A 27,060-nucleotide genomic window follows, 5' to 3' on the forward strand; every position below is an offset into this window, starting at 1 on the left:
GTTTTTTTTCTTTTGTGCTTCATGTATTTTGTGTTCTTTCTAGGAAACCTGTTTATCCCTCAGGGTCTCAAAGGTATTTTCCTGTTTTCTGAAAACTTCATATGTTCGTTTTACATTTGAGTCTATCATGCATATCGAATTAATTTTTTGGTATAGTGTGAGAAATGCGTAGAGGTTCTTTTCTTCCAAGGTTGTTACAGTTGTTCCAGGACCATTTGTTGAAAAGATTGTCATTTCCCCCATTTAATTGCTTTGGCCCCTTCTTCCATTACACATTTAACTGGCTATGTGAAAAGAAATTCATTTTTTATATAACATATTTGTTAAGAACCATATACCCTTTGAAATCTCTCGTAATAGCAATTTTTCAATTGATTCCTTTGGCCTCAGTATGAAATTATATTATCAGTTAATAATGATCATGTGCTCATTATTTCTCTTTCTGATGTCATCAGATGCTACTTCCAGAACAATGCTAAAAAGAGTGATGATAGTGGGCATTCTTATCTTACTCCTGACAAAAACATTAGTGGAAATGCTTTTATTTTGTCATGAAGCATGATGAGATTTTTAGGGATTTGCTTTTAAAGTCACCAGTTTCTGTACTGAGTGAATACCAATAAATTTCTACTTTATTAAGGGTTTTTATAAGTGGTGGACTTCAAATTTTATCAAAGATTCTAGATCCTATGATGATACTTATATGATTATTTTCATCTGTTAATATAAGGAATTATATTGACTTCCTAAAATATAAAGCTGTTCTTGCAATAGCTGGTTGAATCCCACCTGGTCACTTTGGTTTACTCTTAATGTGCTGGATTCTATATGCTAACATTTTTTTATTTAGAGTTTTTGCACTGTATTCACATGATAGGTCAGTTAATCTACATTTCTTCTAGTCTCTTTTTAGGACTTTGTTGATGTTAAGCTAGCTCTCTGAGGAGAATTTGGAAGCTTTTTCTGGAATAGTAAATAGTATTGATAATACCCATTCTTTAAATGACTGGAAAATTATACCAGTGATAATATTTGTGCCTGGTAATGAGCCTAAATAGTCTTAAATCCCTTTCAAAAAGAATAGTGTGTCTTGTTTCCTTGGTCAAATATACTCTAACTCTTCTAAAATTGTTAATTTTATACTGAATTCCTGGGGGGGGTGTTATTGAGCAAATATTCTTACTGCAGAAAGGGAGTGTCGTGGGTGAGTGTGCCTGTGTGAAATACTTTACATTTTGAGAATGAGTCACCAATTTGGCTTCTGTCTACTTGTGATTAGTAGTAGTTTGATAAGAACTGTACTTGAGTGATCATAAACCTTTAATGCAGTATTGATATTGGAGGGGGTGAATGCTTCATTTAATCTCTTTATTACAAGGAATCTCTCATTAAGAACTTTTACCACTAATAATAAGTGCCTTTGTTAGGAAAGTCTAAAGACAATAATGAAGTGGGAAATATGAAGATTATTGGGATTTTTGTTTTTGGTGGGCTGGGACTGTTTGATATCTTACTTGATAGAGTATTCCTTATTCAGTATTGGAGAACTAGACTGATCATTTGTTAGAAAGTTTCTTAAGAGAGTTTCAAATTTGGATTGAAGATTTGTAGTCTGAAGCATCTTGCCCTTTCTGTGTGTGGCAGGCTGAATAACAGCCCACGATATCCAGGACCTGATCCCTGGAATCTGTGAATGTTACTTTCTGTGGCAAAAGGGACTTTACAGGTGTGATTAAATTAAGGATCTTAAGATGGGATGCTTATTCTGGACAATCTGGGTGGGCCTTAAATGTAATTGTAAGTGTCCTTTTTAAGAGGGAGGTAGAGGAGGAAGGTTTGACTACAGTAGAGGAGAAGGCAATGTGACCACAAAAGCAGAGAGTGTCGTGGTGGAGCAAGGGGATTTCATTCTTTTTGCAAAGGAATTTGAGACTGTTTAAGGGCCAGGAGAAGCCAGTCTCTAAAAAGTGGGAAAAGCCAGGAACAGATTCTCCCCTGGAGCCTCCAGAAGGAACCTGCCCAGCTGACACCTTGATTGAGCCTGAAGACTCACTGGGGATTTCTGGCAATCAGAACTGTAAGACAATAAATGCGTGTTGTTTGAAGCCTCTGTAGGTTTGTGGTGATTTGTCACAGCAGCCACAGGACACTCATACAGTGTGGCTACCCATCCACTAAACAGCACGGCAAGGCCGTGGCCTGTGGAGTTCATTCAACTCCACAGCCCCAGCGCTGGGAACAGTGCCTTCGTGGATGGAGAGAGGGAAAGAAGGAAGGCAGAGAAGGAGGGGTAATCAGGGAATTCATATTTTATGACTGTTTTGAACATGGTATAGGTGTCTAGTTTCTGAATGAAGCAGAGAAAAACCATAGGGTTGAAAAGTTGAAGCCCACCTGTAACCAAATAGGTTCTCTAGTATTATTCTAGGACATCACTTTTAAAAAAATTGAACAGTAAAAGGTAGAAGATAATTGAGAAACCAAATAAACCAAACCATTTGAAATTCAAGAATCCCTGTCTCATAAGTTGAGGGGAGAAAGCCATGCACACACATGGAGATGTCATATTTTAATTAAAATGTAGATTCAGTCCTCCAGTTCCTAGTTTGGATGAAAGTTGGAACAAGGTAGTTAATTGCACTTTTGCCAAGTGAATGCAAGAAATAAACAAGCTTATATTATTAGTTTATTTTATGACTAATTTTAATTCTTTGTTGTTTTAAAGCAAGTTGTATATGCACATGATACAAAAATCAGAATGCAAAAAATGGTACCCAATAAAAAGCCATTGTCCCACTTCTATCCACCAGTGACTTCATTTCCGTCCTCACAGGCAACCCTGTGTTACCACTATTTTATATTGTTCCAGATACAATAAACAAGTGAATTCCTAAATAAGCCTCTTCCTCATCTGTATATGGGGTTCATAGCATACAAGATACATTGTTCTACATCTTGTTTTTCTTGCTCTAACACTATGTTGGGGCCCCCTCCGAATCACTGGGTAAAGAGCATCCACGTGTTTTGTGGTTGGGGTTGTTCCGTGTATCCAGCTTACACTCGCACTCTGGTGAATGGACATACCCGTTTCTTTACACCCAGGAGAGATAAACTGTCTTTAAAGGGCTAGAAGTTAAACATTTTAGGCTTGTGGGCCACATACATTCTCTGTTGTATATTCTTGGTTTGGTTTGGTTTGTTTTGTTTACAATCCTTCAAAACATAAAACCATTGGTAGCTCACGGGCCATACAAAAAGCAGGCCAAGGGGCTATAGTTTGCTGACCTTTGCAAACAATTGTTATCAACCTGATGGGTAAAACAATGGTGTCCCAGTGTAATTTTTTTTTTTAAGATTCTATTTATTTACTTGAGAGACATAGAGCATGAGCAGGAGGAGGGTGAGAGGGATAGAGAGAAGCAGACTCCCCGCTAAGCAGGGAGCCCAACACGGGACTCGATCCCAGGGCATCGGGGTCATGACCTGAGCCAAAGGCAGCTGCCTAACCAACTGAGCCACCCAGGTGCCCCTCCCAATGTAATTTTATTTGTATTTCTCTTGTCAGCAAAGTTGAGCCAATTAGAGCCATGTATATTCCCTTTTCTGTGACTATTCGTACCTTTTGCCCATTTTCCTATAATTGTTGATTTTATTTATAGTAACATTTTATATAGGGAAATTATCTCTTTGAAATGAATTGCAAATATATTCCTCAGTTTTATCTTTATCTTTTTACTTTGCTTGTAGAAGATTTTGTCATATAGAAATTGTTTTGAGTAGTAAAATTTGTCAGTTATTTGATGATGAGTATTATGTAACACTTCATGCCCTTCCCAGTCTGAGATTATCAAACAATTCTTTCAGGTCCGCCCCCCCCAACCCTGGTGATTTTGTGATTTTTTTTTTTAAGATTTATTTATTTATTTATTTATTTGAGACAGAGGAAGAGCATGAGCAGGGTGGGGGGGCAGAGGGAAAGAGAATCTCAAGCAGACTCCGCATTGAGCGAGGAGCCCGCCACAGGGCTTAATCCCACAACCCCGAGATCATGACCTGAGCCAAAATGAAGAGTTGGACGCTTAACCAGCGGAGCCACCCAGGCGCCCCAGTGCTGTTGTGATTTTATTTTATCATCTAAGTCTTTGATCCGCTTACGGTTTATATTGGTGTAGGGAGAATGGATCCAACTTTATTTTTTTCCAGATGGCTCACCAGTTGTCCCGGTACCATTTATTAAATTATCCTCCATGCTTCCCTCCCCACCTCCATTTGAAATGCCACCCTTATCACAAACTAAACTATAGTATGTATTCAGATCTGTTACTGTATATTCTGTTCCATTGATCTATCTAGATAGGCTTTGCTTTTGAATTACAACTCCCTCACTAAATTGGTGTGTGATCATATTTCATTGAGGAAATATAGATGCAGTTAAAGAAATGATCAGATCTGTCTGCAACCTTCATCTATACCCCTGTTCTTTGCTTTACCTCATCTCCTGTTAAAAAGAAAGAGATGGCCTTCCTCCTTCATGACCTGTCTCCACTCCTCTGGCCCACTCTTAGAGGTACTTTGCTCCTGGAAGCACCCTGTCTTCTACATTTTTTTATTTGTTTATTTTTGAGGTATAATTAACATACAGTGTTATGTTAATTTCAGATGTACAGTATAATGGTTCAACAATTCTGTACATTACTCAGTGCTCATCACAGTAAGTGTACTCTATTTTTTTTAAGAGAGAGAGTATCGGGGGCTGGTGGTGAGAGGGAGAGGGAGAGAATCTTTTTTTTTTTTTTTTTAAGATTTTATTTATTTGAGAGAGAGAGAACCTGAGCCGGGTAAGGGGCAGAGAGAGAAGCAGACTCCCCACTGAGCAGAGAGAAGCAGACTCCGCACTGAGCAGGGAGCCCGATATGGGGCTCTATCCTGGAACTCCAGGATCATGACCTGAGCCAAAAGCAGATGCTTAACCAACTGAACCACCCAGGCACCCCAGAGGGAGAGAATCTTAAGCAGGCTCCATGCCCAGTGTGGAGCCACATGCGGGCTCCATCTCATGACCCTCAGATTATGACCTGGGCCAAAATCAAGACTCAGGCACTTAACCAACTGAGCCACCCAGGTTCCCCAGTAAGTAGATGCTTAATCCCCTTTGCTTATTCACCCATCTTTCCACCCACCTCCCCTTGGGCAGCTACCAGTTTGTTCTCTGTATTTAAGAGTCTGGGTTTTTGTTTCTCTTTTTCTTTGTTTGTTTTGTTTCCTAAATTCCATCCATCTATGAGAGAAATTATATGGTATTTGTCTTTCTCCTACTGATTTATTTCACTTCGCATATTATACCCTCTAGGTGTAGTCTTGTTGTTGCAGATGGCAAGATCTCGTTCTTTTTATGGCTGAATAATATTCCAGTGTGTATATTTAGCACATCTGTTTTATCCATTCATCTGTCAGTGAGCACTTGGCTTGCTTTCATATATTGAATATTATATATAATGCTGCAACGAACATAGAGGTGCTTATCTTTTTGAATTGGCGTTTTCCTTCTCTGGGTAAATTCCCACTTCGTAGAATTACTGGATCATATGGTAATTCTATTTTTAATTTTTTGAGGAACCTCCATACTGTTTTCCACAGGGGCTGTGCCACATTTGCATTCTTACCAACGTGCAACAAGGGTGCCTTTTTCTCTACATCCTCGCCAGTACTTGTTTCTTATGTTTTTGATTTTGGCCATTCTGACAGGCGTGAGGTGATACCTCAGTGTGGTTTTGGTATGCATTTCCCTGACAACTAGTGATGTTGAACATCTTTTCATGCGTCTATTGACCATCTGTACGTCTTTGGAAAAATGTCTGTTCGGGTCCTCCGCCCATTTTTTAATCAGATTGATTTTTTGGTGTTAAGTTGTATAACATCTTTGTATGCTCTGGTTACTAACCCCTTATTAGAGATATCATTTGCAGATACCTTCTCCCCTTCAGCAGGTTGCATTTTGTTTTGTTGATGGTTTTCTTTTGCTTTGCAAAAGCTTTTTTTTAGGTCAGTCCCAGCAGTTGACTTTTGCCTTTGTTTGCCTGACCTGAGGAGGAGACACATCTAGAAAAGTGTTTCTACAGGTGATGTCAAGGAGATGACTGCCCGTGTTTTCTTCTAGGAGTTTTGTAGTTCAGGTCTCACATTTAAGTCTTTAATCCATTTTGAGGGTTTTGTGGGGGTTTTTTTCTGTTTCGAGTTTATTTTTATATATGGTGTAAGAAAGTGGTCCAGTTTCACTCTTTTGCGTGTAGGTCTCCAGTTTTCCCAGCACTGTTTGTTGAAGAGACAGTCTTTCCCCCTTTCTGTATTTTTGCCTCCTTTGTTGAAGATTAATTGACTATATAATCATGGGTTTATTTCTGAACTGTCTATTCTGTTCCATCTATCTATGTGTCTGTTTTTGTGCCAGTACCATACTGTTTTGATTAGTACACCTTTGTAGTAAATCTTGAAATATCCAGCTTTGTTCTTTCTCAAGATTGCTCTGGCTACTCAGGGTTTTTTGTAGTTCCATATAAATTTTAGTATTATTTGTTCTACTTCTCTGGAAAAATGTTGGTATTTTTATAGGGATGTCATTAAATCTGTACATTTGTAAACCTTCAAATTTTTATGTCCATCTCTACCCTCACTCCTGAATTCCAGACTAGAACATCCAATTTCCTTTTCAATCCCCAATAGGATATCCAATATACAAGCAGAGCTTAGGATTTCTTTCGCAGACCTATTCCTTCCTGTGTTTTTCCATGTTAAATAGTGGCACCACCACACATTCAGTATTTTTAGAAGATACTCTTGTTTCCCCCCCATCCATGTCCCCCGTGTCAGCTGTTTCTCCAGAAGTACGCCAGATAGCATTGGGAAGGCCAGCCTGCCTCAGCTGTCTCTCCAGAAGTACGCCAGATAGCACTGGGAAGGCCAGCCTGCCTCAGTTTGAGTCCTGACTCGGCCTCGAGCAAGTCAACTTCTGTGATCCGGATTCCTCAGCTTTCAAATGAAATTAAAATAGTACACGTCTCATAGGATGGATCATTCATAACATGTGGTCCCCAACGGAACTGTTATGTGTGAGGTGCTCTGAACAGTGCCTGGCACTCGTGAATGCTCGGTAAAGGTTTGTCGTTGTCCCCAGTATTGATAGTATTGATAGTTACGCAAGTACTAGTTATGGGGGACTCGTAATATTACCATTTGGGCTGCAGCTGCTGTAGGCCAAGCTTCTGCCCTCTCTTGCATGGGCTATGAGACAGCCTCCTCTGCTCTCCGCTCTTGGGCCTCTACCATCCACTGTCCACACACCAGCCAGGCTAATCTTTTTAAGGAGAGAAGTTAAATCCTGTCACTGTCTTGCTTTAAAAACTCTCCAGGGGCTTCCCATTACAATTAAAATTAAACTCTGACACCTTTCTATGGCCTGCAAAGCTTTTTGTCAGTTGGCCTCCTCTACCTCTCAGTCTCACCTCCTGTTACTCTCCCCTCTGTTACTCCCAAGGCTTCATCCACTCTGGACTTCACCTGGAACACGCCAAACTCTCCCATATTAGGTCTTTGCATTTGTCATTCATCTGGAATGCTCTTCCCTCAGAGCTGCCTGGTTCTCTCATAAAATTCAGGTCTCAGCTCAAATGCTCCCTCTTCAAAGGAGTCATCCTTGACCGTCCTGGTTAAACTAGCCCGTCCCCCTACTTTTCGGCCCCGAGCCCCTCAACGTCTTTATTGCACTTAAATTAGCACTATGGAATTTTCTTATTTATGTATGTGTTTGTCTGAAGTTCCAGGTAGGCAGGGGCTTCGGCTTGTTTACCATCAGAACAACATCTAGACTAGGGATTGGGGCTAAATTGTGGAATGCCAAGTTTTTGAACTGGGGAGAGAGGAGTGTCTCCTCCGTGGAAGCTTCTCCTCCTGCATAGCTTCTTGAACGTATGGGATATGCAGCTCATAGGTGTTAGGGACCTATTGCACTTTGGAAAAATGTCTTTGGGAATCTGCCTTTTTTACATCTAAGTCACAATATTTTACAATATTTAAATATTTTATATATTTAAATATGTATATGAAATAAGTATAATGAAGATATTTAAATTATATATTTACAGATATTTAAACAGTATTGTAAATTGTTCTGGAAGGAAAAGTGTTCTTAACCCAGTTGCTATAGCTGCTAAATGTTTTGCTTTCAAAACACACACACAGAGCTCTTAGAGTATACTTACTGTTTTAAAAATAAGACAGTAGTTACATAGTCACGAAGTGATTACAGCTACCAGCAAGTAAGGATCATAATGGGGAGAAGTCATTTCCTGATTCCCGTAGGAACACCAGCAACATCATGTTCCATAAACTGCTTAGGCTGGGAAGACTTCAGGCGTTTAGTTCCTTATCTGAAATATGCTGTTATTTTTCAGTATTTCTGAGCCGTGATAGTCATTCATAATCTAATGATCATGTCCTTGGTACCCAGGAAAACGGGGGACTCAATTCTTGTTTGTTGAGTTGATCAAATTGCTAGCCTCCAAGTATAGATTCTTTACAGGACACTTCACAGGGCAAGCTGCTTCTGCTAAACTGTTTATGATACACAAAAATGGGATCAGAAACTGCATATATGTCAGCTCAGGGTAGGCTCCATACAGATTGAAAGCAGTCTCAAAGTATAACATGTTCATGTTGTTACATGGATAATAAGATTATGAGTGGTGGTTGGTTTTTTTTCTTAAGACTTTTCTGTTTGAGGGGGCGCCTGGGTGGCTCAGTGGGTTAAGTGTGGGACTCTTGGTTTCAGCTCAGGTCATGACTTCATGGGTTCTGAGATCGAGACCCTTGTGGGGCTCTGCGCTCAGGGGGGAGTCTGCTTGAAGATTCTCTCCTGCCTCTCCCCCCACTCACACGCATGTGCTCTCTCTCTCTCTTTTTCCCTCTGTCTTTGTACAACAAATAAATCAATCTTTAAAAAAAAAAAGACTTCTCTGTTTGGGCAAATAGTCATATAGGTGTGATTTCTGGGCGCAGCCTGAGAATTGCTCAGCTCTCGGGTGCCCGTAAGCCAGTGTGTGAAGCACAGACCCACAGCCGACTGACTGTCCTTGCCCAGACCTGTGATAGAATCTCTGGTAGCAATGGCTGCTTTATACCAGTGCCGTCTCAATCACTCCCCGAGGTTGCCAGACTGAGCACATTTATTTGTTCATTCAACAGGTTTGTACCAAGTGGCTGATTTTGCCAAGCCGTGTTGATCCCATTAAGCATAAAGTAAAGCAAGTAGGCGTGGCCCCGTGCACTCGTCGTTTCTGGTGATACTAGGGAGGAAGACCCAGAATAAGCAACTAACACATTCACGCAGTTGCAACTTGTAATAATGGTTATGAGGGGAAGAATCAGATGCTGTATGAGAGCACAGGGCAGGGAAGAGCCTAACTAATTGAGGTTGAGAGTTTCAGGTAAGGCTGAGACCCCAAAACTGAGAGGTCTTAGCCAGATAGAATTCAAGAGTCTGCCAGACGCAGGATACTGCATGGCGAGGGCCAAGAGGCACCGAAGAGTACCTGCCGAACTGAGGGAGGCCAGTGGGGGTCTGATGCAGCCCAGCTGGGAGACACTGGCCCAGGACCCGGGGGGGCGGCGGGGGGGGGGGGGGAGGCAGGAGGCGGTGTGGTCCTGTGAGCTGCACTTTGGGAAACCTGTACTGTGATCAAAACCAGGCAAAGGATGCTGAGAAGGAAGGGTGCTGCAGCCCGCTCAAACCTCCAGTAACAAAAAGGCTTCTAGCTTGGGCTCCACGTGGGCTGTTGGTTGTGCTGTCACAGCCTTGTTTTCTAAGGCTGGGTGCTGGGCGCCGAATGTGTAGAGCAGCGTCCGGCTTCTGGAGGAACCTGGTCCTCCCACCCTGAGCACATACAAGGAGTACCCAAATGCGTGTTCTGAACAAAGTGAGGGCACACCGGGTCCAGGCATTTAAGTTAGATCGGCCGTCTTCTCCATGATGTCCCTTGAGACGTGTGATAAGATGGTGTTGGATTCTATCTCTAATTCTGCTACCAAGTTACTGGGATGAGGTTTCTTCATTTATAAACCGACAGTGAGTAAGCCTTTCAGTCGGCAACTTTTTTTTTTTTTTTTTTTTGCAGCAGGGTAGGAGGGGAGTCAGTTGTTTCTTACTAGAATTAGAAGAAACATCTCTTTAATTATTGCCGATAAAGGCTAATGAGAGAACAAAGCGATTGTTGAGCCTGTTTTCATCATCCGTGTGGTTATATTCTAGTACCTGTAATGCTCCGTGATTGTCAGCATTTTCACTTTGGGTCACAGCTCATTACTGAAAACGAGCTGTTCCAGGAGAAACGCCCTTGACTCCTCTACTTGCTGTATTGTCCTGGTGCTCTCTGATAAGGGCTGCTTCCTCTGAATGAGCATACTTCATTGGCCATCTGTTTAAATTCACCCCAGTGATTTCGTGAAAATGAAAACGAGTGTCTTGAAGCCCAAGGACACTGTATCTCTTTCCTACACTTGGAATTCTGAAGAAGAATGTACTGACCATTACTTATTTTTTCATTCTTCCTAGATTCTTCTTACTCCTTTGCTGCAAACTCTGTGACACAAGATGGCTACAAACAAGCCCAAGGGTCAGAATTCTCTGGCCCTGCACAAAGTCATCATGGTGGGCAGTGGCGGTGTGGGCAAGTCCGCTCTGACCCTACAGTTCATGTATGATGAGGTGAGTGCCTGTTTTATAATGGATAGCAAAGTTTGGGCTTTCAGAGAGGATTTCTGTGGCTTCGTCTTGGTGCCGTTTTAGATATATTCCTGAATCCTTGAAAGATGCTCATCGTTTTTTCCCATTTTTAAATTCAGAGCCAACATTTATATGCATCTTGATTTAACAACTCAATAACTCAAGATCCTTAAAAACGTTAATACTTTAAAAAAAAACAAAACTGGAAATAGTACCTATTTTTAAGCAATCTAACTTTGGCTTTTTTGTTCTAAGTGTTTAATGGAGGGTTCCCTCTTTGAATTAGTAGAACCGGTAGATATAGTACCTGATTGGGACTTAAAGTTAACTTAATAAAGTGTCCTGTGATAACAGTAATAATAAAAATAAAGTAATTTTAATAATAGTGAAAAAATCAGTTGTAGTATTTGGCATGGCGCTGCACTCACCATTAGACAGGTGAAGGCTCTGTCCCTAAAACATAATTACAAGAAGGCTACAGATTTGTGTGCCTGTATTTATATCAGACTTCACTGCCACAGAGTTAAGGTCTCAGCCCATATACAGCAATATATTCTTTTCCCAGAAGACCCTTATCAAGCCTAAATGATTTAAGAGTTGATAATCCAGTTTAAGCATTTATCTCAATTCTTCTCCAGAGAAGCAAGGTTTTATGGTTACTCTTTCTTACTTAATCCTTATAACAATCCTGCATGGTATGGTAGTATCCCCATTTTACAGACGAGAAAACAGAACCTCGGAGAGGTTTCTCAGCCTGCCCAAGAGGAGTGATCTCCGATGAGTAATGGAGCATGAAGCCTGGTCTGCTAATAGCAAATCCTGCACATCCTTAGCACCCGATGGCCTGCTCATCGGCATTTCTGTCACAGCAAACGGTTTAGATCCAGCCATTGTCTTGCTCATTAAGGGCTATAATAAAAAATTTGGAAAGAAGAGATTGAAATGGTTTTTAAATGAGATTGCTTATTTATCTATTCAATCTGTTTTCCATACTGTTCATTTTAATAGCTCGTCTTTCAAACTAATCTCTAGTCTTTCAAACTAATCGCTAAATCAGGCCCCTTCTTAACGATAAGGAGGAGGTCAAAAGTAAGACTATTCACGTACCTGACATTTGATGAATGGTTAAGCTCTCACTTAGTATTCATAAATATTCATATTCACAGTAGTATCTGATGTGATATCTGAACATTTGTATTAAAATCTTCATAAATATTTAATATGTAATAAAAATTAGCATGGAAATATGGTAGAATGTTCTGTAGCCTTTGTAGTTACAAATTCCCTGTGTTCATTTCTTAAATAATTATGTATTGAGTATCCTCCATGTACCAGACACTGTTCTAAGCCCTGGGAGCTACAGTGATGAGTAGTATAGTCAATGTCCCTGCTCCCAGGGGTTATAATCTCATAGGGGGATATAGACACTGAGCAAATAAATAAGAAAATATCAGATAATGAAAATATTTATAGGAACTAATTTTAAAAACCCGGCAAAAGTATGTATGTATACATACACACATGCTAACAGTGATACACTGATGAAAAATACCGAGGTGAGATGTACAGAGTTGAAGATAGACGTGGGAATGTAAAGTTGTTTAATTGTATTATTTAAAAGATCAGACATTTAGAGAGAGATGTCAAAGTTCGTGATTTGCCTTTCTGCTGAGTAGTATAAGCCACTTCATTGACTTGGTTCATTTTAGAGAAGAGATTTCACAGCCACTTTCAATACTTACCTCACTATTGACGCACTTTCAAGTTATTTCCACAATTCTGGCATGAAAATTTATATTTAGAGTCACATTGAAAGGAGTTTTTATATATTTGATGAAATAGATGTATAATCGTTTTTGCAGGTAATGATGTTTGCAGGAAGAAGGCACAGTTTCCAAGCCGTAAACAGTCTAGACTTGATCATTCAACCATTGCTTTTTGCAAAACTGGAAGCCACTGAATTATCTAAAATGAAAATATAAATTAATGTAGTGTTTACCATTGGGGAACACGGAAGGAAGAGTGCATGGGACCTCTCTGTACTGTTCTGACAACTTCACTTGACGCCATGTTTTATCTTTTGTAGTTTGTGGAAGACTATGAGCCTACCAAAGCAGACAGCTATCGGAAGAAGGTGGTGCTGGATGGGGAGGAAGTGCAGATCGACATCTTGGATACCGCTGGGCAGGAGGATTATGCCGCAATTAGAGACAACTACTTCCGGAGCGGGGAGGGTTTCCTCTGTGTCTTCTCTATTACAGAAATGGAATCCTTTGCAGCCACAGCCGATTTCAGGTATGGTGGGGACTGGCGCCTTTGCGCTGACATTCCACACAGTAGTGTCTCCCCCCGAAACAAGCAGATAACTAGAGGTGGTTACTTGTTAGTCTTTCACTCTGTGTAATTCTGTTTATTCCCTCTCTGATGGCAATCGGTGACCCATCCATGGTGTACTGATGCTCAGATACTCGGCACACCTCGCATAATCTTACCGCTGTCCCAGTGCCAGCTCTATTGGAGCGTGACTTCGTGACAGCCTCAGTACCTGTTACTGAGGTGTTTCTCTTTGGAGCATACTACTGCTGCTGCCGTCATAGTTGACACTTGGCTCCCATCATGGAGCTCTGCCCCACATTTTAGATCTCTGTGTTCATCACCGGTGACAGTGCCTGTGGAATGCTCAGCAGGCCCATCGCCATCGTCCTCACAACATAGATGCCCGCCAGCACACACTGATTTTTTTAATAGAAATAAAAATACTATAGATTGGCACACGAGGTTGTGTTATGTAATATTTTTTATATCTTATTTGCTGTTTGCTTAATCCAAATCTGTCATCCATTTGGTTTGCAGGGAGGTGGTTGGTGAAGGGGGAGAGTTTCTAAGAGAACTACGGCATAAATAAGTTCTTGAGTAGTCTCTAATACTGCATGCATAATCAAAAGTATTCTTTTTTTTTTTTTAAAGATTTTATTTATTTTAGAGAGAGTGTGAGCAGGGGGAGGGACAGGGGAAGGGGGAGAGAGAGAATCCTAAGCAGACTCCGTGCTGAGCGTGGAGCCAGACACAGGCCTCAATCCCACCACCCTGAGGTCATGACCTGAGCCAAAACCAACAGTCAGACACTCAGCCCACTGAGCCATCCAGGCGCACCCAAAAGTATTCTTTAATTATATTTTTTTATTTCTGTGTTACGAGTTTGCCTTGGTATGAGGGACGCAAAAGAAGCATGTAGTGTATCCTCTATTTCCAAGATTCACACAGCTTAGTTGAAAGAGGCATGAAACCAAGAGCAAGGTAGTGACAAGGTAGGAGATGTGGACAGTGATCATTGCAGGGATCCAGGAGAGGAGAGAAGCTCAGAGGCCTTCATGAGATAGGTGAGCCTAAGGATAAGAAGGATTTCCACTGATGAGGAAAGAAGTTTTCCGGTGGTTGAGTGAAACCTGAACCTGGACTCATATAAAGCTTCCTTTTCATGTAGACTTGAAAGTCTCTAAGGAATTTAAGAGAGCATTCTTTGCAAAAAAGCATGTCATTGAGAAACTTTAAAAATGCAAATCATTGGGGCGCCTGGGTGGCTCAGTCAGTTAAGCGTCTGCCTTCAGCTCAGGTCATGATCCCTGGGTCCTGGGATCGAGCCCCACGTCAGGCTCTCTGCTCAGCAGGGAGTCTGCCTCTCCCTCTGCCCCTCCCCCTCATCGTGCTTGCTCTCTCACCCTCTCAAATAAATAAATAAATAAAATGCAGATTTATTGGTAAAATTAACCTTGTTGGTTTCTTTAAGGAAGGAGTTTTGTACGTGATAAAGTGCAAAGGGTGGCAGGCCCCGGTAACTTACAGTCTTGGGAGACATGTTGAAAGTTACATAAACGTCAGTGCTTGTTCACTCATTCAGCAAAGATTTGAGTGCTTGTTATGTAGCAAGTCCTGTTCTAGGTAATGGGATAATGTCACCAGAGGTGCCAAAGCCAAAGTGGTAACTCAAGGGAATGAAGTCTTTTGATGCCAAGAGTAAGAATCTTGGGCTACTGCTGTGACAGAGAAGAAGTGAATCATTCATTACTCTTCTGTTGTGCCTCCGACGTGTTGCCCTTCCCATAAATAAATATAGTCCCATGGCACAAAAACAGACACATAGACCAATGGAACAGAATAGAGAGCCCAGAAATGGACCCTCAACTCTTTGGGCAACTAATATTTGATAAAGCAGGAAAAAACATCCGGTGGGAAAAAGACAGTCTCTTCAATAAATGGTGCTGGGAAAATTGGACAGCTACATGCAAAAGAATGAAACTTGATCACTATCTCACACCATACACAAAAATAAACTCCAAATGGATGAAAGACCTCGATGTGAGACAGGAATCCATCAAAATTCTAGAGGAGAACATAGGCAGCAACCTCTACGACATCGGCCAAAGCAACCTTTTTCATGACACATCCCCAAAGGCAAGAGAAACAAAAGATAAAATGAATTTATGGGACTTCATCAAGATTAAAAGTTTCTGCACATCCAAGGAAACAGTCAGAAAAACTAAGAGGCAGCCCACGGAATGGGAGAATATATTTGCAAATGACACTACAGATAAAGGACTGGTATCCAAGATCTACAAAGAACTTCTCAAACTCAATACACGAGAAACAAATAAACAAATCAAAAAATGGGCAGAAGATATGAACAGACACTTTTCCAATGAAGACATACAAATGGCTAACAGACACATGAAAAAATGTTCAAAATCATTAGCCATCAGGGAAATTCAAATCAAAACCACACTGAGATACCACCTTACGCCGGTGAGAATGGCAAAAATAGACAAGGCAAGAAACAACAATTGCTGGAGAGGATGTGGAGAAAGGGGATCCCTCCTACATTGTTGGTGGGAATGCAAGTTGGTACAGCCACTCTGGAAGACCGTGTGGAGGTCCCTTAAAAAGTCAAAAATTGAGCTACCCTATGATCCAGCCATTGCACTACTGGGTGTTTACCCCAAAGATACAGACGTAGTGAAGAGAAGGGCCATATGCACCCCAATGTTCATAGCAGCAATGTCCACAATAGCTAAATCGTGGAAGGAGCCGAGATGCCCTTCAACAGATGACTGGATTAAGAAGTTGTGGTCCATATATACAATGGAATATTACTCAGCAATCAGAAAGAATGAGTTCTCAACATTTGCTACAACATGGACAGCACTGGAGGAGATAATGCTTAGTGAAATAAGTCAAGCTGAGAAAGACAACTATCATATGATTTCTCTCATCTATGGAACATAAGAACTAGAATGATCAGTAGGGGAAGAAAGGGATAAAGAAAGGGGGGGTAATCAGAAGGGGGAATGAAGCCTGAGAGACTATGGACTATGAGAAACAAACTGAGGGCTACAGAGGGGAGGGGGGTGGGGGAATGGGATAGACCGGTGATGGGTAGTAAGGAGGGCACGTATTGCATGGTGCACTGGGTGTTATACACAACTAATGAATCATCGAGCCTTACATCGGAAACCGGGGATGTACTGTATGGTGACTAACATAATATAATAAAAAATCATTATTAATAAAAAAAAATAAAATAAAAAAAAAATAAATAAATATAGTCCCAGTGACTCAGCGGCGACAGGAAAGCATTTCTGAGACCGTCCGAATGGTTCCGCTGCACGTGGTCTGACCCACAGAGTCAGACCGCTCCTCGTAAGCCTTCCTGGGCCTCCCGCCTCCAGGGCAGAGCCCCCCGGCCCCTCATTTGCACACCCAGTGCGCTTGCGACGGTGCCACCAGCATACTTACTACACTCTCGGAATCCGCTTGATGGGCATGTGTTTTTCCTGAAGGGGAAAACTCTTGAAAGCAGAACCCATTTCTTACCCATCTGAGAATCCCTAGTATCCATATTTGGCACAGTTCCTGGCATGTATCGTACAGGGCATGCTTAGTAAAGGTTTGGTAGAAATGTTAGAAAACTCTTTTTTTTTTTTTGGTTCTCACTTTCCTTATGTCAAAAACGAAGACATTGGACCAGTTTGTGAAGGTACTTTCCTATTCTAAAATTGTATAACAGCCTCTAACACTCTTTAAAGGAGGCATCACATGAAGTAAAATGTGTATGAAAATTGTAGACATAGCATTGCCTTTCTCTGACATCCGGGAAAGTAGCTCATTAAAACCAACTAATTAACTATAATGAATATTGTCTTCTCACCCCCGAGCCCAGTAAGTCCAGGCTTTCCATAGCCACGTTTCTGACAGCAGTGATGAACGCTATCACTGTATTTTCAGTATTGGTCTTCCTGAAGCAGCGACTCAGAGTACCTTACTAGGTGTTTATTAAGAAATAAACTAATGACTGTATATACGGATGACCAGAAGTACCAGAGTCACAAAAACAAGGGTCCGTCTCTGGTTAGTGAGATCAAGGGCTAAGTCCGTTGTTAACATCTTAGTTGAGGCTGTTGATCACAAAGGAAACCAGTTAAGAAGGTACAGCACATTTGTTGTTACGGGAAAAAGATTATCACTGACCGGTATCCTCTTCACAAGCACATCAGAAATGTAATAAGAGCAATAGTGAGTGTTGACATGCTCTTCGCAAGAGCTCATGTGAGTGGTGGGAAACATCGCAGCCCTCGATCTTACACAGCTCAGCACGTGTCCCCAGTTACTGTGCCCCACTGACCTTGTTCCTTCCTAAAAGGGTGGTTAAGGTAAATGCACATCAGCGGAAGACGGAGGTGACTGTCTATGTGGTCCATCATCTGTTCATGCTAGAAAACGGGGAGTGCGGGTCCAGAGAGCTGCCTGCAAGCACGGAGTCTGTTAGAATGTTTACGACAACATCGGTAATCAGATGAATGAAGAATACTAAAAATAACCCTGCCTGATACTCACTCAGTGCTCACCACACACCAGGCACTGCTCCAAGCATGAACAAGACAAGCTAGATACTAGCGAATTTCATACACTCCGGGACACACATTTTTTTGCATTTTGTCCTCTCTTAAACTCAGGGCCGTGTCTTATAGGAGGACATCTGACAGTTAAAACTGGCAGCAGTTGTTTCTCAGCGGGGCATATAACGTAATGCGTGCAGTTAGTGCATTTAAAGCCCACGGCCCCTCGGGAGCACTCAGTAAAATGCTCGCGGCGGCGGTGGCAGTGGTGTTCAGGCGACACTGTCTAGGAAGCACAAAGTAGACAAATCGGAGATTAAGGCTTGGCGAAGATTCATATTCCATCTCAAACATCACGATAGATCCCTCAAAATCAGTGTCCTCTGCTGACCTGTCATTCTGATCACACCTTTAATTTTCTCATTTTCTCTTAATCTAGAATACCGTTCCTGTAGTTTCAGTGTCTCTTACTTTCAAAGGAGAGGCATCGGGAAGGTAGCAAGAGAATGTTGATTTTAGAAGAAAACCCCTTTCTCCAGTAGAGTACTAGTAATCATTAAGAACAGCTAACATTCGTTGAACATTGACTAGGCGTCAGGCACAGTTCTAAGTAAGCACTTTACATTTCACCCTCCTAGCAACCAGAAGGTTCTGTTGTTAGCCCCATTTTATACAGGAGGAGACCGAGGCAAAGAAGTACTTTGCTCAGAGTCACGTGACTGAGAGGGACAGAGAGCTGTCATACCTTTAAAACTGCTGACGGCCTGTAACTTCTCTCTAAACGCAAAATCTATACTCAAGAGATGTCTGGCCTGTGTGGGGCTTTTAAAAACATTTAATGGGACCATTGATATGAGGTAATAAGAATATGAGTAAGAATAAGAATGGCACTTCCTCCCTCTGTGATCTTCCTCCCCAAATCCCATGACCCCAGTTTAATCATGAGAAAAACATCAGACAAATCCCAGTTGAGAGATTTTCTACAAATGAGCTGACCAGCAAGTCTCAGAACTGTCGGGGTCATCAAAAACAAGGCAAGTCTGGGAGCTGTCAGAGCCACGTGGGATCTAAGGAGAGCTGATGACTAAACGTCGTGTGGGATCTAGACGGGATCCTGGAACAAGAAAAGGACATTAGGTAAAAACTAAGAATATCTGAATAGAATTTGGACTTCAGTTAATAATGATGTATCAAGATTGGCTCATTAGTTGTGATAAACGCACACCCTCGCGTCAGATGTTACCAGTAGGGGAAACTGAGCGCAGAGAGTACGGGAACTGTGTACTGTCGTCACAACTTTTCTGCAAATCTAAAACCACCCTTCTTGTAAAAGTTTATTTTTAAAAAGCATTTGGAGGAAGTTGCGTTTGACACTTCCATTTTGTACCTTTACTTCCATATTTACACTCACCTCTGTGGCGTGTTGTTCCTTCGTCCACGAAGTGAGTGTGTGATGCAAGGGATTGAGAGTAAAGTAAGGAGGACGTGACGCTCATTTCCCACCATGCGATGAATGAGCTCAAGAAACATGTAAATAAATGCTCATTGCAGATGGTATTTGTTATTTTGTTGGTCTGACACACGGGGGTAATACTAATATTTCTTTCTCATTTCCTCTTATCCAGGGAGCAGATTTTAAGAGTAAAAGAAGATGAGAACGTTCCATTTCTGCTGGTTGGTAACAAATCAGATTTAGAAGATAAAAGGCAGGTTTCTGTAGAAGAGGCAAAAACCAGAGCCGACCAGTGGAATGTGAACTATGTGGAAACATCTGCTAAAACTCGAGCTAATGTTGACAAGGTAAAGGGCGGCCCTCCTCACGGCTACATCGTGTTAACAATAAGGTTCGCTCTGACTCAGCTCCATTGTGTCTAGAGACTGGTGGAACTTTCCAACAGGGATTTATTATGTGCTGATTTTTATCCGCCCTGATCGCTCAGGTACTTCACCTTGTCCTCAGCTTCCCAGGAGACACTGAAACACGAGACACCACTTTTTTTCTAGCACTGACAGGATTTCTGACCTGAATCCCTGCCCTTTTTAAATTTTTCTTTTTTCTTATCCTGATGGGCTGGGTAATTGAGAAGGCATGGCCTAAGTCCTCTAAGCTGACACCTGCCCAGCACCATGTAGGTTCTCAGAAGGAACGTGCCTCCCAAGACAAAGGAGCCCCAGATGAGAGGGCTTTGAAATCTGTTACTGCCCCCACACTCCCCACCCTCACCCTCTGTTTTTTCCTCTGCCCTCCTCTGTATCTTCCCCCTTTGTTCAGGTGGCCCTTCCTGAGTCCAGGTGAGGAACACCCTTGCCTCCTTTCTAGGAGCCGGCCCCGGTGCAGTAGTCCATCCTGCTGCCGGAGACCCACATCTTCTGTGTTCAGGAATGACTGCCCCCTGGGCCGAGGCGTGGGCTCCTCGAGCCCCCCACGAGGGGCTTTTCCAGCCATCAAGCACTACTCGGTTCTGCCGGTGCTCTTTGAAACTTCAGGAACACGGATTCCTGGGTCTGACCCCCAGAGATTTTGATTTATTTGCTGTGGGTGGAACCTGAGAATTGGCATTTCCAGTAAGCTTCCCAGTGGTGCAGACTGTGGCCCAGGGGCGGGTGGGGGCCACACTTCAAGTAGCACTGCGCTAGGTGGCCTCAGGTGTTAGTCAACCGGTCTGCTTGTGCCCGTAGGTTTGTAACGCTGATCCAGAAATCATTAGGTTAAAAAAAAATTAGAGATTCTGTTCATTTACTGTAGGTTTCAAGACATTGTCATATACTGTCTTGAGCTGATTCGGTTTGTCACGTGGTCGGATTCCTGTAGGCCCAGGATAGCTGTACAAAATGAGTGTTACAAGATTTCTCCTTCGTGTACCAGTTTTCTCTAAAGCCACGGCAAGTATATTTAAAGTAGTACTGAAAATGTTTTAAAGTTCGGTGCATTTGGAGTTTTGAAAGGCAACATTGAATATTACCGTCGTGTGTGTATTTGGTTTCCTTCTAATTGGTGTCTTGAGCGGGTTGTAGAGCACACACTCTAAAACCTATTTAAACTGGGGGGGAGGCAGGGCGAGGAGAGGCGAGCAGTAACCATGCAGGCCATGAAGCTGTCGTTCTGACAGTCCCTGTGGTGTCATCTGCTGGCATGAATTTTTTGGCCAGATGCATGTATTTTCAGAGGACGAAAGGTAAAGGTGTAGGGCTATTTTACTTACTCTGGCTGTGTAACAAACTATACCCCAAAACTTACGGGGGAAAACGACCATTTATTATGCTCATGGAATCTCTGGGCCAGGAATTTGAACAGTCACAGTGGAGATGACTTCTCTCTGCTCCATGGCGTCTGGTGCCTCCGCTGAAAAGCTTCAGGTCTGGGAACTGGAAGCGTCTCAGCTTAGGTTCTAAAGACCGTTCACACATGTCTTGTTCAGCCGGTTGATGCTGGCTGTTGTCCAAGGATGCCTCAGTTCCTCACCATGTGACCTTTCCCAGGTGTCCTACGTCAGGCTTTCTTACAGCAGGGTGGCAGGGTGAGTGCCAAGCCAGCGTCACAAGAGAAGAAGAACCAGAAAGAAACCACATCACCTTCTATGACCTAGCCACAGAAGTTACGCAGCATTATTTCCACTTCGTTCTCTTGGCCTTGGTGGTCCCAAAGCCCCCGCAGGGTCAGGAGGAAGGGGAATCAACTCACCTCTTGATGGAGAGTGGCAAGATGCTGGAAGAACACATAGGGAGTATTGCTGTGGCTGGTTTTGGCAAAGGTAGTCTTTAGTCAGTGGTCACCTCTCCAGAGCAAAATCACATTAAATATGGCGGCTTGTAAACCAAGGTACAAGTGCATACTGAATACTATTATTGCGTGTACTGCTACACCCTGAAAAGTGTAAATGCCAGATAAAGTACCCCAGTGGCTAAATGAAAGTAGCTTGCAGCACCTATGCAGTTTCTAGAATTAGGTGATACTTGGTTTCTTGCTGAGGAAATAATATTAATAGTTAAAAGAGCTCCTATTCATTGATGTTTAGAAGACGCAGGCACTGTGGCCGGCACCAGCCATGCGTCTTTCACCCCGTGAAGCAGAAGTACTCTTCTCATGCTCACTTCTTAGATGAGGAAACTGAGATGTGGAGAGATTACATACCTGATTCAAGTTCAAAAGGCCTATGATGGCAGCTGCAAGCTCTGGGTGTGGCCGACGTGGTTTGCACGTCATCTCGCTGTTTCACTGTTGGTTGGCGTACCTGTGGTATCTCCCAGGGTGTATGTCACCCAGTCTGGAAGCCGGGGACAGGTTTTCTGGGGTCGTGAGTGTTAGTTACCACTGTCTCCTATCATATTGGGAAGTATCTTGTTTTGTCACAGAAAATAAACCATAGCTCCCCTATGAGACATTAAGGGCTCATGCCATGTCCTCCACTGGATTCCAAGTAGACCGTTGCCCTGAAGTTTCAAAGAGGTAGATTTTGAATCCACCCTGTGAAGAGCTCCGTGACCATCTGAGTGATAAGCCGGGCCCATCCCAGAGGCCACGCCTGTCACAGAGGAGTCACCCAGAGGCAAGAGGACCAGCTGGCTAACCTGCTTGTGGACTCACGGGGTGCCAGGTTCATCTCGTGACCCTGTTAGTGGCCCTCTGGCTGAACGCTCTGGCTCTTTAAAGCGTTAACTCCAAGGTTGCTCCTAATTTTAAGGAACACCTTGGAGGAATGGCAAGAGGTTGAGCAAGTAGATGTCAAAAGGAGAGTATGATTTCTTACGTGAAGAGAACCAATTTGGGAAAAGAATTTTAGTAGAAATACTGTATTTTTTTTTCATTAAAAACATGAACATATGCTTATTATATGAAGAAAATTCTAAGTAAGGAGAAAGGGGAGTCACTCTTCACCCAAATTCCACTCCACTCCCCTTCCTGGCAGGTAACCACTGGTAACTCAGGTGTATGTTTCCAGACGTTTATCTTATTTAAAGACCAGTATATAGAGTCTAAGGGAAGGCTTGTGTTTCCCCCGTATAAATAGGATTTTTACAGTATATACAGTACATTTGTACACTTATGTGTACATATATAGTATTTTTGTGTATGTAGATCGTGCATTTCTGTAGTTTGCTTTTTAAATTTTATAACGGGCGCCTGGGTGGCGCAGTCGGTTGAACATCCACCTCTTGATTTCTGCTCAGAATATACAAGTCGTGAGATCAAGGCCCGCATTGGGTTCCATGCCCAACATGGAGCCTCCTTTAAAAAAAATTAAACCTTCTTCTGACGTTCACTCCATAGTGATAATATGTGCATGAGGAAGCTGCAGGGAGTCCTCTGGCAGTACGTGTAGCCAGTCTGGAAGCTTCTTGCCTCGGCTGGCCAGATGTGGACTCAAAGGCCAGGCGTTCTGAAATCACCCCAGGGAAGCGCGATGCAGCAAGTGGGGGCAGAGACCCCCGGGGTCTGTGTCACCTGTGTGTTCCAGTCTCCTGCGTTCTCCGCGGGGTTTCTTTGCTCAGTTCTTCCCTGTCCTAACCATTTGCACCCCTTTGACTTAAGCCATTAGTCTCTAATCACTTCCTTGCCTTTTTTTTTTTTTAATAGCTTCTTTGCTTTCTGACTTTTTGTTTCTCGCTCCCCATCAGGAATCCGCCATTTATCTAAGGAACACTGGTGTTCAGCAGCCGTAGCCTGAGGACAAATGTGTTCTCCGCTGTGGCCTTGTCTTGGCTTCCTGGCCTTTCAGTGAAGTGCTATTAAAAGAAAACAAGTCCTGAGATCATACTGTTACTTCTAGTTCAGTTTTAGCGTTCAGGACTTTCTCCCTCTTGGACTTCCTATCTTCTCTCTCACACTGGAAGTCTTCGTTCCTAAGCTACGTAGCATCACTGCTCTTACACTATCCTGCAGCGTGCGTGTCAGATCGTTCCAGAAGAGCAATACCACTGTTGCTATTAACAGCTAAATTACCAAGTGAAGTTTAAGATTTGGCTTGTTTTGTTTTTTATTTGTTGAGGTTTTGCTTTTATTAAGCTTCTGCTCTGAGATGTATATTCCATAGGCTGTGTTTTAAAGTCTCTTGAATTCTTTCCTCTGTGTGACTATGTCACCAACTACGTGCTATTCATCTTAATTTGTTTTAGCTTGATTTTTAGTTTCTGGCAGCTGCTTTTTTGTGTTTAATTTCGTTTTTTTAATCTGTAAAACATTTACATTTCTGAAGTAGAAGTTGCATAATGAAGTATATTCAGAGATGCCTCACTGTTCTGGGTCCCCTGTTCCCTTCGTCCTGAAAATAATATTAGTGTTTGGTTTATCATTTCATCGTTTGTATTTCAAATGCAGGCAAATCCACATAACTCCTGTTCGACACCCATGCAGGTTAGCTGACTACCTCCCCTTTACAGCACCTCGCTCTTCCAGTCAGCCTTTCCTTTAGAGAGCTAGACGCACACCAGCCATTACGTAACAGACATTTGTTGACTTACAACATTCACAGTGCACAAGCTAACTAGAATTTTTGAAATCTTTGTTTTCAATTGAGTTCTTAATAAGTCGGTGCGGTGACACTTCTTATTTTATGCTTACAAGAAAAGTAAAACAGAGGTAATAACTGAATTTTTTTAAATTCAGAATATGAGAGTGTAAACCATGAAAGTTATTCATCGGTCATCATACACATACTCACAACTGTGTGTACGGTGTAAGCTCATGTCCTTCTAGACCCTTGTCGGTCTGCCCTTGGACATTTGTTAATGATACTTAACTTTTGAGTTGTTACACTCACTAGTAATTTTTAAATTATGATGCTAATAGGTCTCATTTTCCAGTTTCTAGACATCAGAATTGATAAAATCTCAAATACGTTGCAACAAAGAAAATTGTCTTCTTAGTACCTAGTATCAAAATAAAGGAAGCACTTATTTTCCTCAGCTTTGTTTCTAAAAATGGAGCTGAAGAGAAGTTACTAAATATAAATTTTATTAAACATAAATTAATTACCTTTAAATATGAACTGGCAAAATACATTCATTAATTTTTTCTAAAGATTTTATTTATTTAACAGAGAGAGACAGAGCGAGAGAGGGAACACAAGCAGAAGTGGGAGAGGGAGAAGCAGGCTTCCCGCTGAGCAGGGAGTCCGACGCGGGGCTCAATCCCAGGACCCTGGGATCATGACCTGAGCCGAAGGCAGACCCCTAACGACTGAGCCACCCAGGCGCCCCTACATTCATTAATTTTATAAGCAGAATCCACTGAGTTGTAACTTTGGAGCTATCATTTGTAGTGCTATTGTCGTCTTTATCTTGAAAGTCGGGATGGGAAGATTAGGTTATATTATGTGAACAATTTTACTGAAAAGTGTAACTCAGAAAATTTCCCAATTTTCCCACTCTACTTGGAGAAGGAGACTTTGGTTTTTTGCAGTCTTCTCCCTATACTCCCCAAACAAGAGCTCTTAAGTAGTTATTCTTAGTTTATTCCCAAGGCTTACTGCTGTGGTTCCAAGGAGTACCAAGCTCATATTATCTGTTGACTTTATTTACCCTGTTTTCTTCTTTCTAGGTATTTTTTGATCTGATGAGGGAAATTCGAGCCAGAAAGATGGAAGACAGCAAAGAAAAGAACGGAAAAAAGAAGAGGAAAAGTTTAGCCAAGAGAATCAGAGAAAGATGCTGCATTTTATAATCAAAGCCCAAACTCCTTTCTTATCTTGACCATACTAATAAATATAATTTATAAGCATTGCCATCGAAGGCTCAATTGACTGAAATTACTTTAACAATTTGGAAATTGTTATTTATCACTAAAAGCATGAATTGGAACTGCACTGAAAGTCAAATTCACTTAAAAAAGAAATTAATGTGGCTTCTCCAAGAAGCAAAGTTCAACTTCTTTCATAATTGCCTACATTTATCGCGGTCCTGAATGTAGCGTGTGGGCTTGTGTTTCGAGGGCAGTCTTTCTGGAACTGTTAGAGCTGAGATGGGGTGGGGGGGATGGGAGGAAAGGCTACTTCCTCTGGTTTATTATAAAGCTTAAATTTTATATCATTTTAAAATGTCTTGGTCTTCTACTGCCTTGAAAAATGACAATTGTGAACATGGTAGTTAAACTGTACCACTTTTTTTAACCATTGTTATGCAAAATATAGAAGAAAAGTTATTGGCATGATTGTTGCATATAGTTAAATTGAGAGTAATTCATCTGTGAACCTGCATTAATTACCTGGTGATTAACGTGGAAAAGTGGTGTAAAACTTGTACATGGAAATTTTTGAATATGCCTTAATTTAGAAACCGAAAAATACCCGGTGACATCCTTCTGGGTGTGTCCTCACTAGTGCCATGGGCCCATCGCCCCATGTGTCCCAGTGAGAGAGTATCTGCCTGGTATGGAGTACAACTTTTGTATAGAAGATTCGTAAAAAAATAACCGTCTGCTAGGAGTCTGTCCAAATTCAAAATGTGTGCCATACTCTGGTTCTTGAAAGTAAGGTTCCAGAGCACCGTGATTCCTTTTAATTAACTGTAAGGTAGTTCGCAGTGAAGGGCCAGCATATACTTGTAAGATAATTTTAGACTGTGAGGACTCAGCAGTTACGTTTCAGTGATCCCTTTTTTTCTTTTAAGATGCCGGTCCCTGGAAATCCCTTTCTGCAGCGGTGAGCATGTGTTAGGTTGTTGGTCTCTCTGGAACAGGGCACAGGAAAAACGTCGTGAGTGTGCGTGCATTTTGCACTGGGCACTTGGGGAAGGTGTGCGTGCTGGCCGCCTGTTAGTTTCTCAGTCTGTGCTCAGAGGTGACAGCTTGGCTCTGGGAGAGTTTTCGGGAGTCTCTGTAGTCCGAGTTCAGCACGAAGAACACCAGACCAGAGCCACATTGTCCTCAAGTTAACACCAGACAGTCCACCCCAAGTGTAGTGCAGAAAGCGTGTTTGGCAAACGCAGGCCAGACATGAGCTTGTGTCGCCGTTGTGTGGTGCGCCCACCGGAAGAATTCTAGCATGCTATCTGGGAACATAAATTCAACGGGAAATATACTGCTGTCCAGATTTTTCTTTCCTTCTCTGGAACGGGGCTCAGACAGTTGATTCAACTAAGTTCGTCTTTCTTTTTGCTCCGTCCTAATTTCAACAAGTCAAAGATGTGTTCAGGCATTCCAGGTAACAGGTGTGTACGTAAAGTTAAAAAAAAAAAAAATAGGCTTTTTAGGAACTCAGCTCTTTAGATATTACATCTGACTTGTCATGTTAAATATTTGTCCTTAAAAGGGTTTGAGATGTACATCTTTCATTTTGTATTTTTCACAGGCTATGCCATGTGCAGCATTAAAGTTACCCATGTAACGCCGGCCCCGCGGGCCCAGCGATCTCCATGTGTACTCGTTGCAGTCTTATTTAACCAGGGGTCCTAACCACTAAC

General features: G+C 42.1%; 1 protein-coding gene across 2 annotated transcripts in view; it reads left to right on the top strand.

The window, feature by feature from the left end:
- The window catches only part of RALA (RAS like proto-oncogene A), a 75,141-nt gene extending 48,288 nt beyond the window's left edge, over positions 1-26,853 (top strand). For both annotated transcript variants that reach the window (XM_045793499.2, XM_045793500.2), the window contains exons 2-5: positions 10,604-10,756; positions 12,861-13,069; positions 19,290-19,464; positions 25,202-26,853. In XM_045793499.2, the coding sequence (XP_045649455.1) occupies positions 10,643-10,756; positions 12,861-13,069; positions 19,290-19,464; positions 25,202-25,324 (621 nt within the window). In that variant the 5' untranslated portion in view covers positions 10,604-10,642 and the 3' untranslated portion in view covers positions 25,325-26,853. The remainder of the gene's footprint in view (positions 1-10,603; positions 10,757-12,860; positions 13,070-19,289; positions 19,465-25,201) is intronic.
- The last annotated feature ends 207 nt before the right edge of the window (positions 26,854-27,060 follow it).

This window comes from Ursus americanus, chromosome 3 (genome assembly GCF_024610735.1).
Source record: "Ursus americanus isolate L20-20 chromosome 3, mUrsAme1.1.p, whole genome shotgun sequence".
Taxonomy (NCBI): domain Eukaryota; kingdom Metazoa; phylum Chordata; class Mammalia; order Carnivora; family Ursidae; genus Ursus; species Ursus americanus.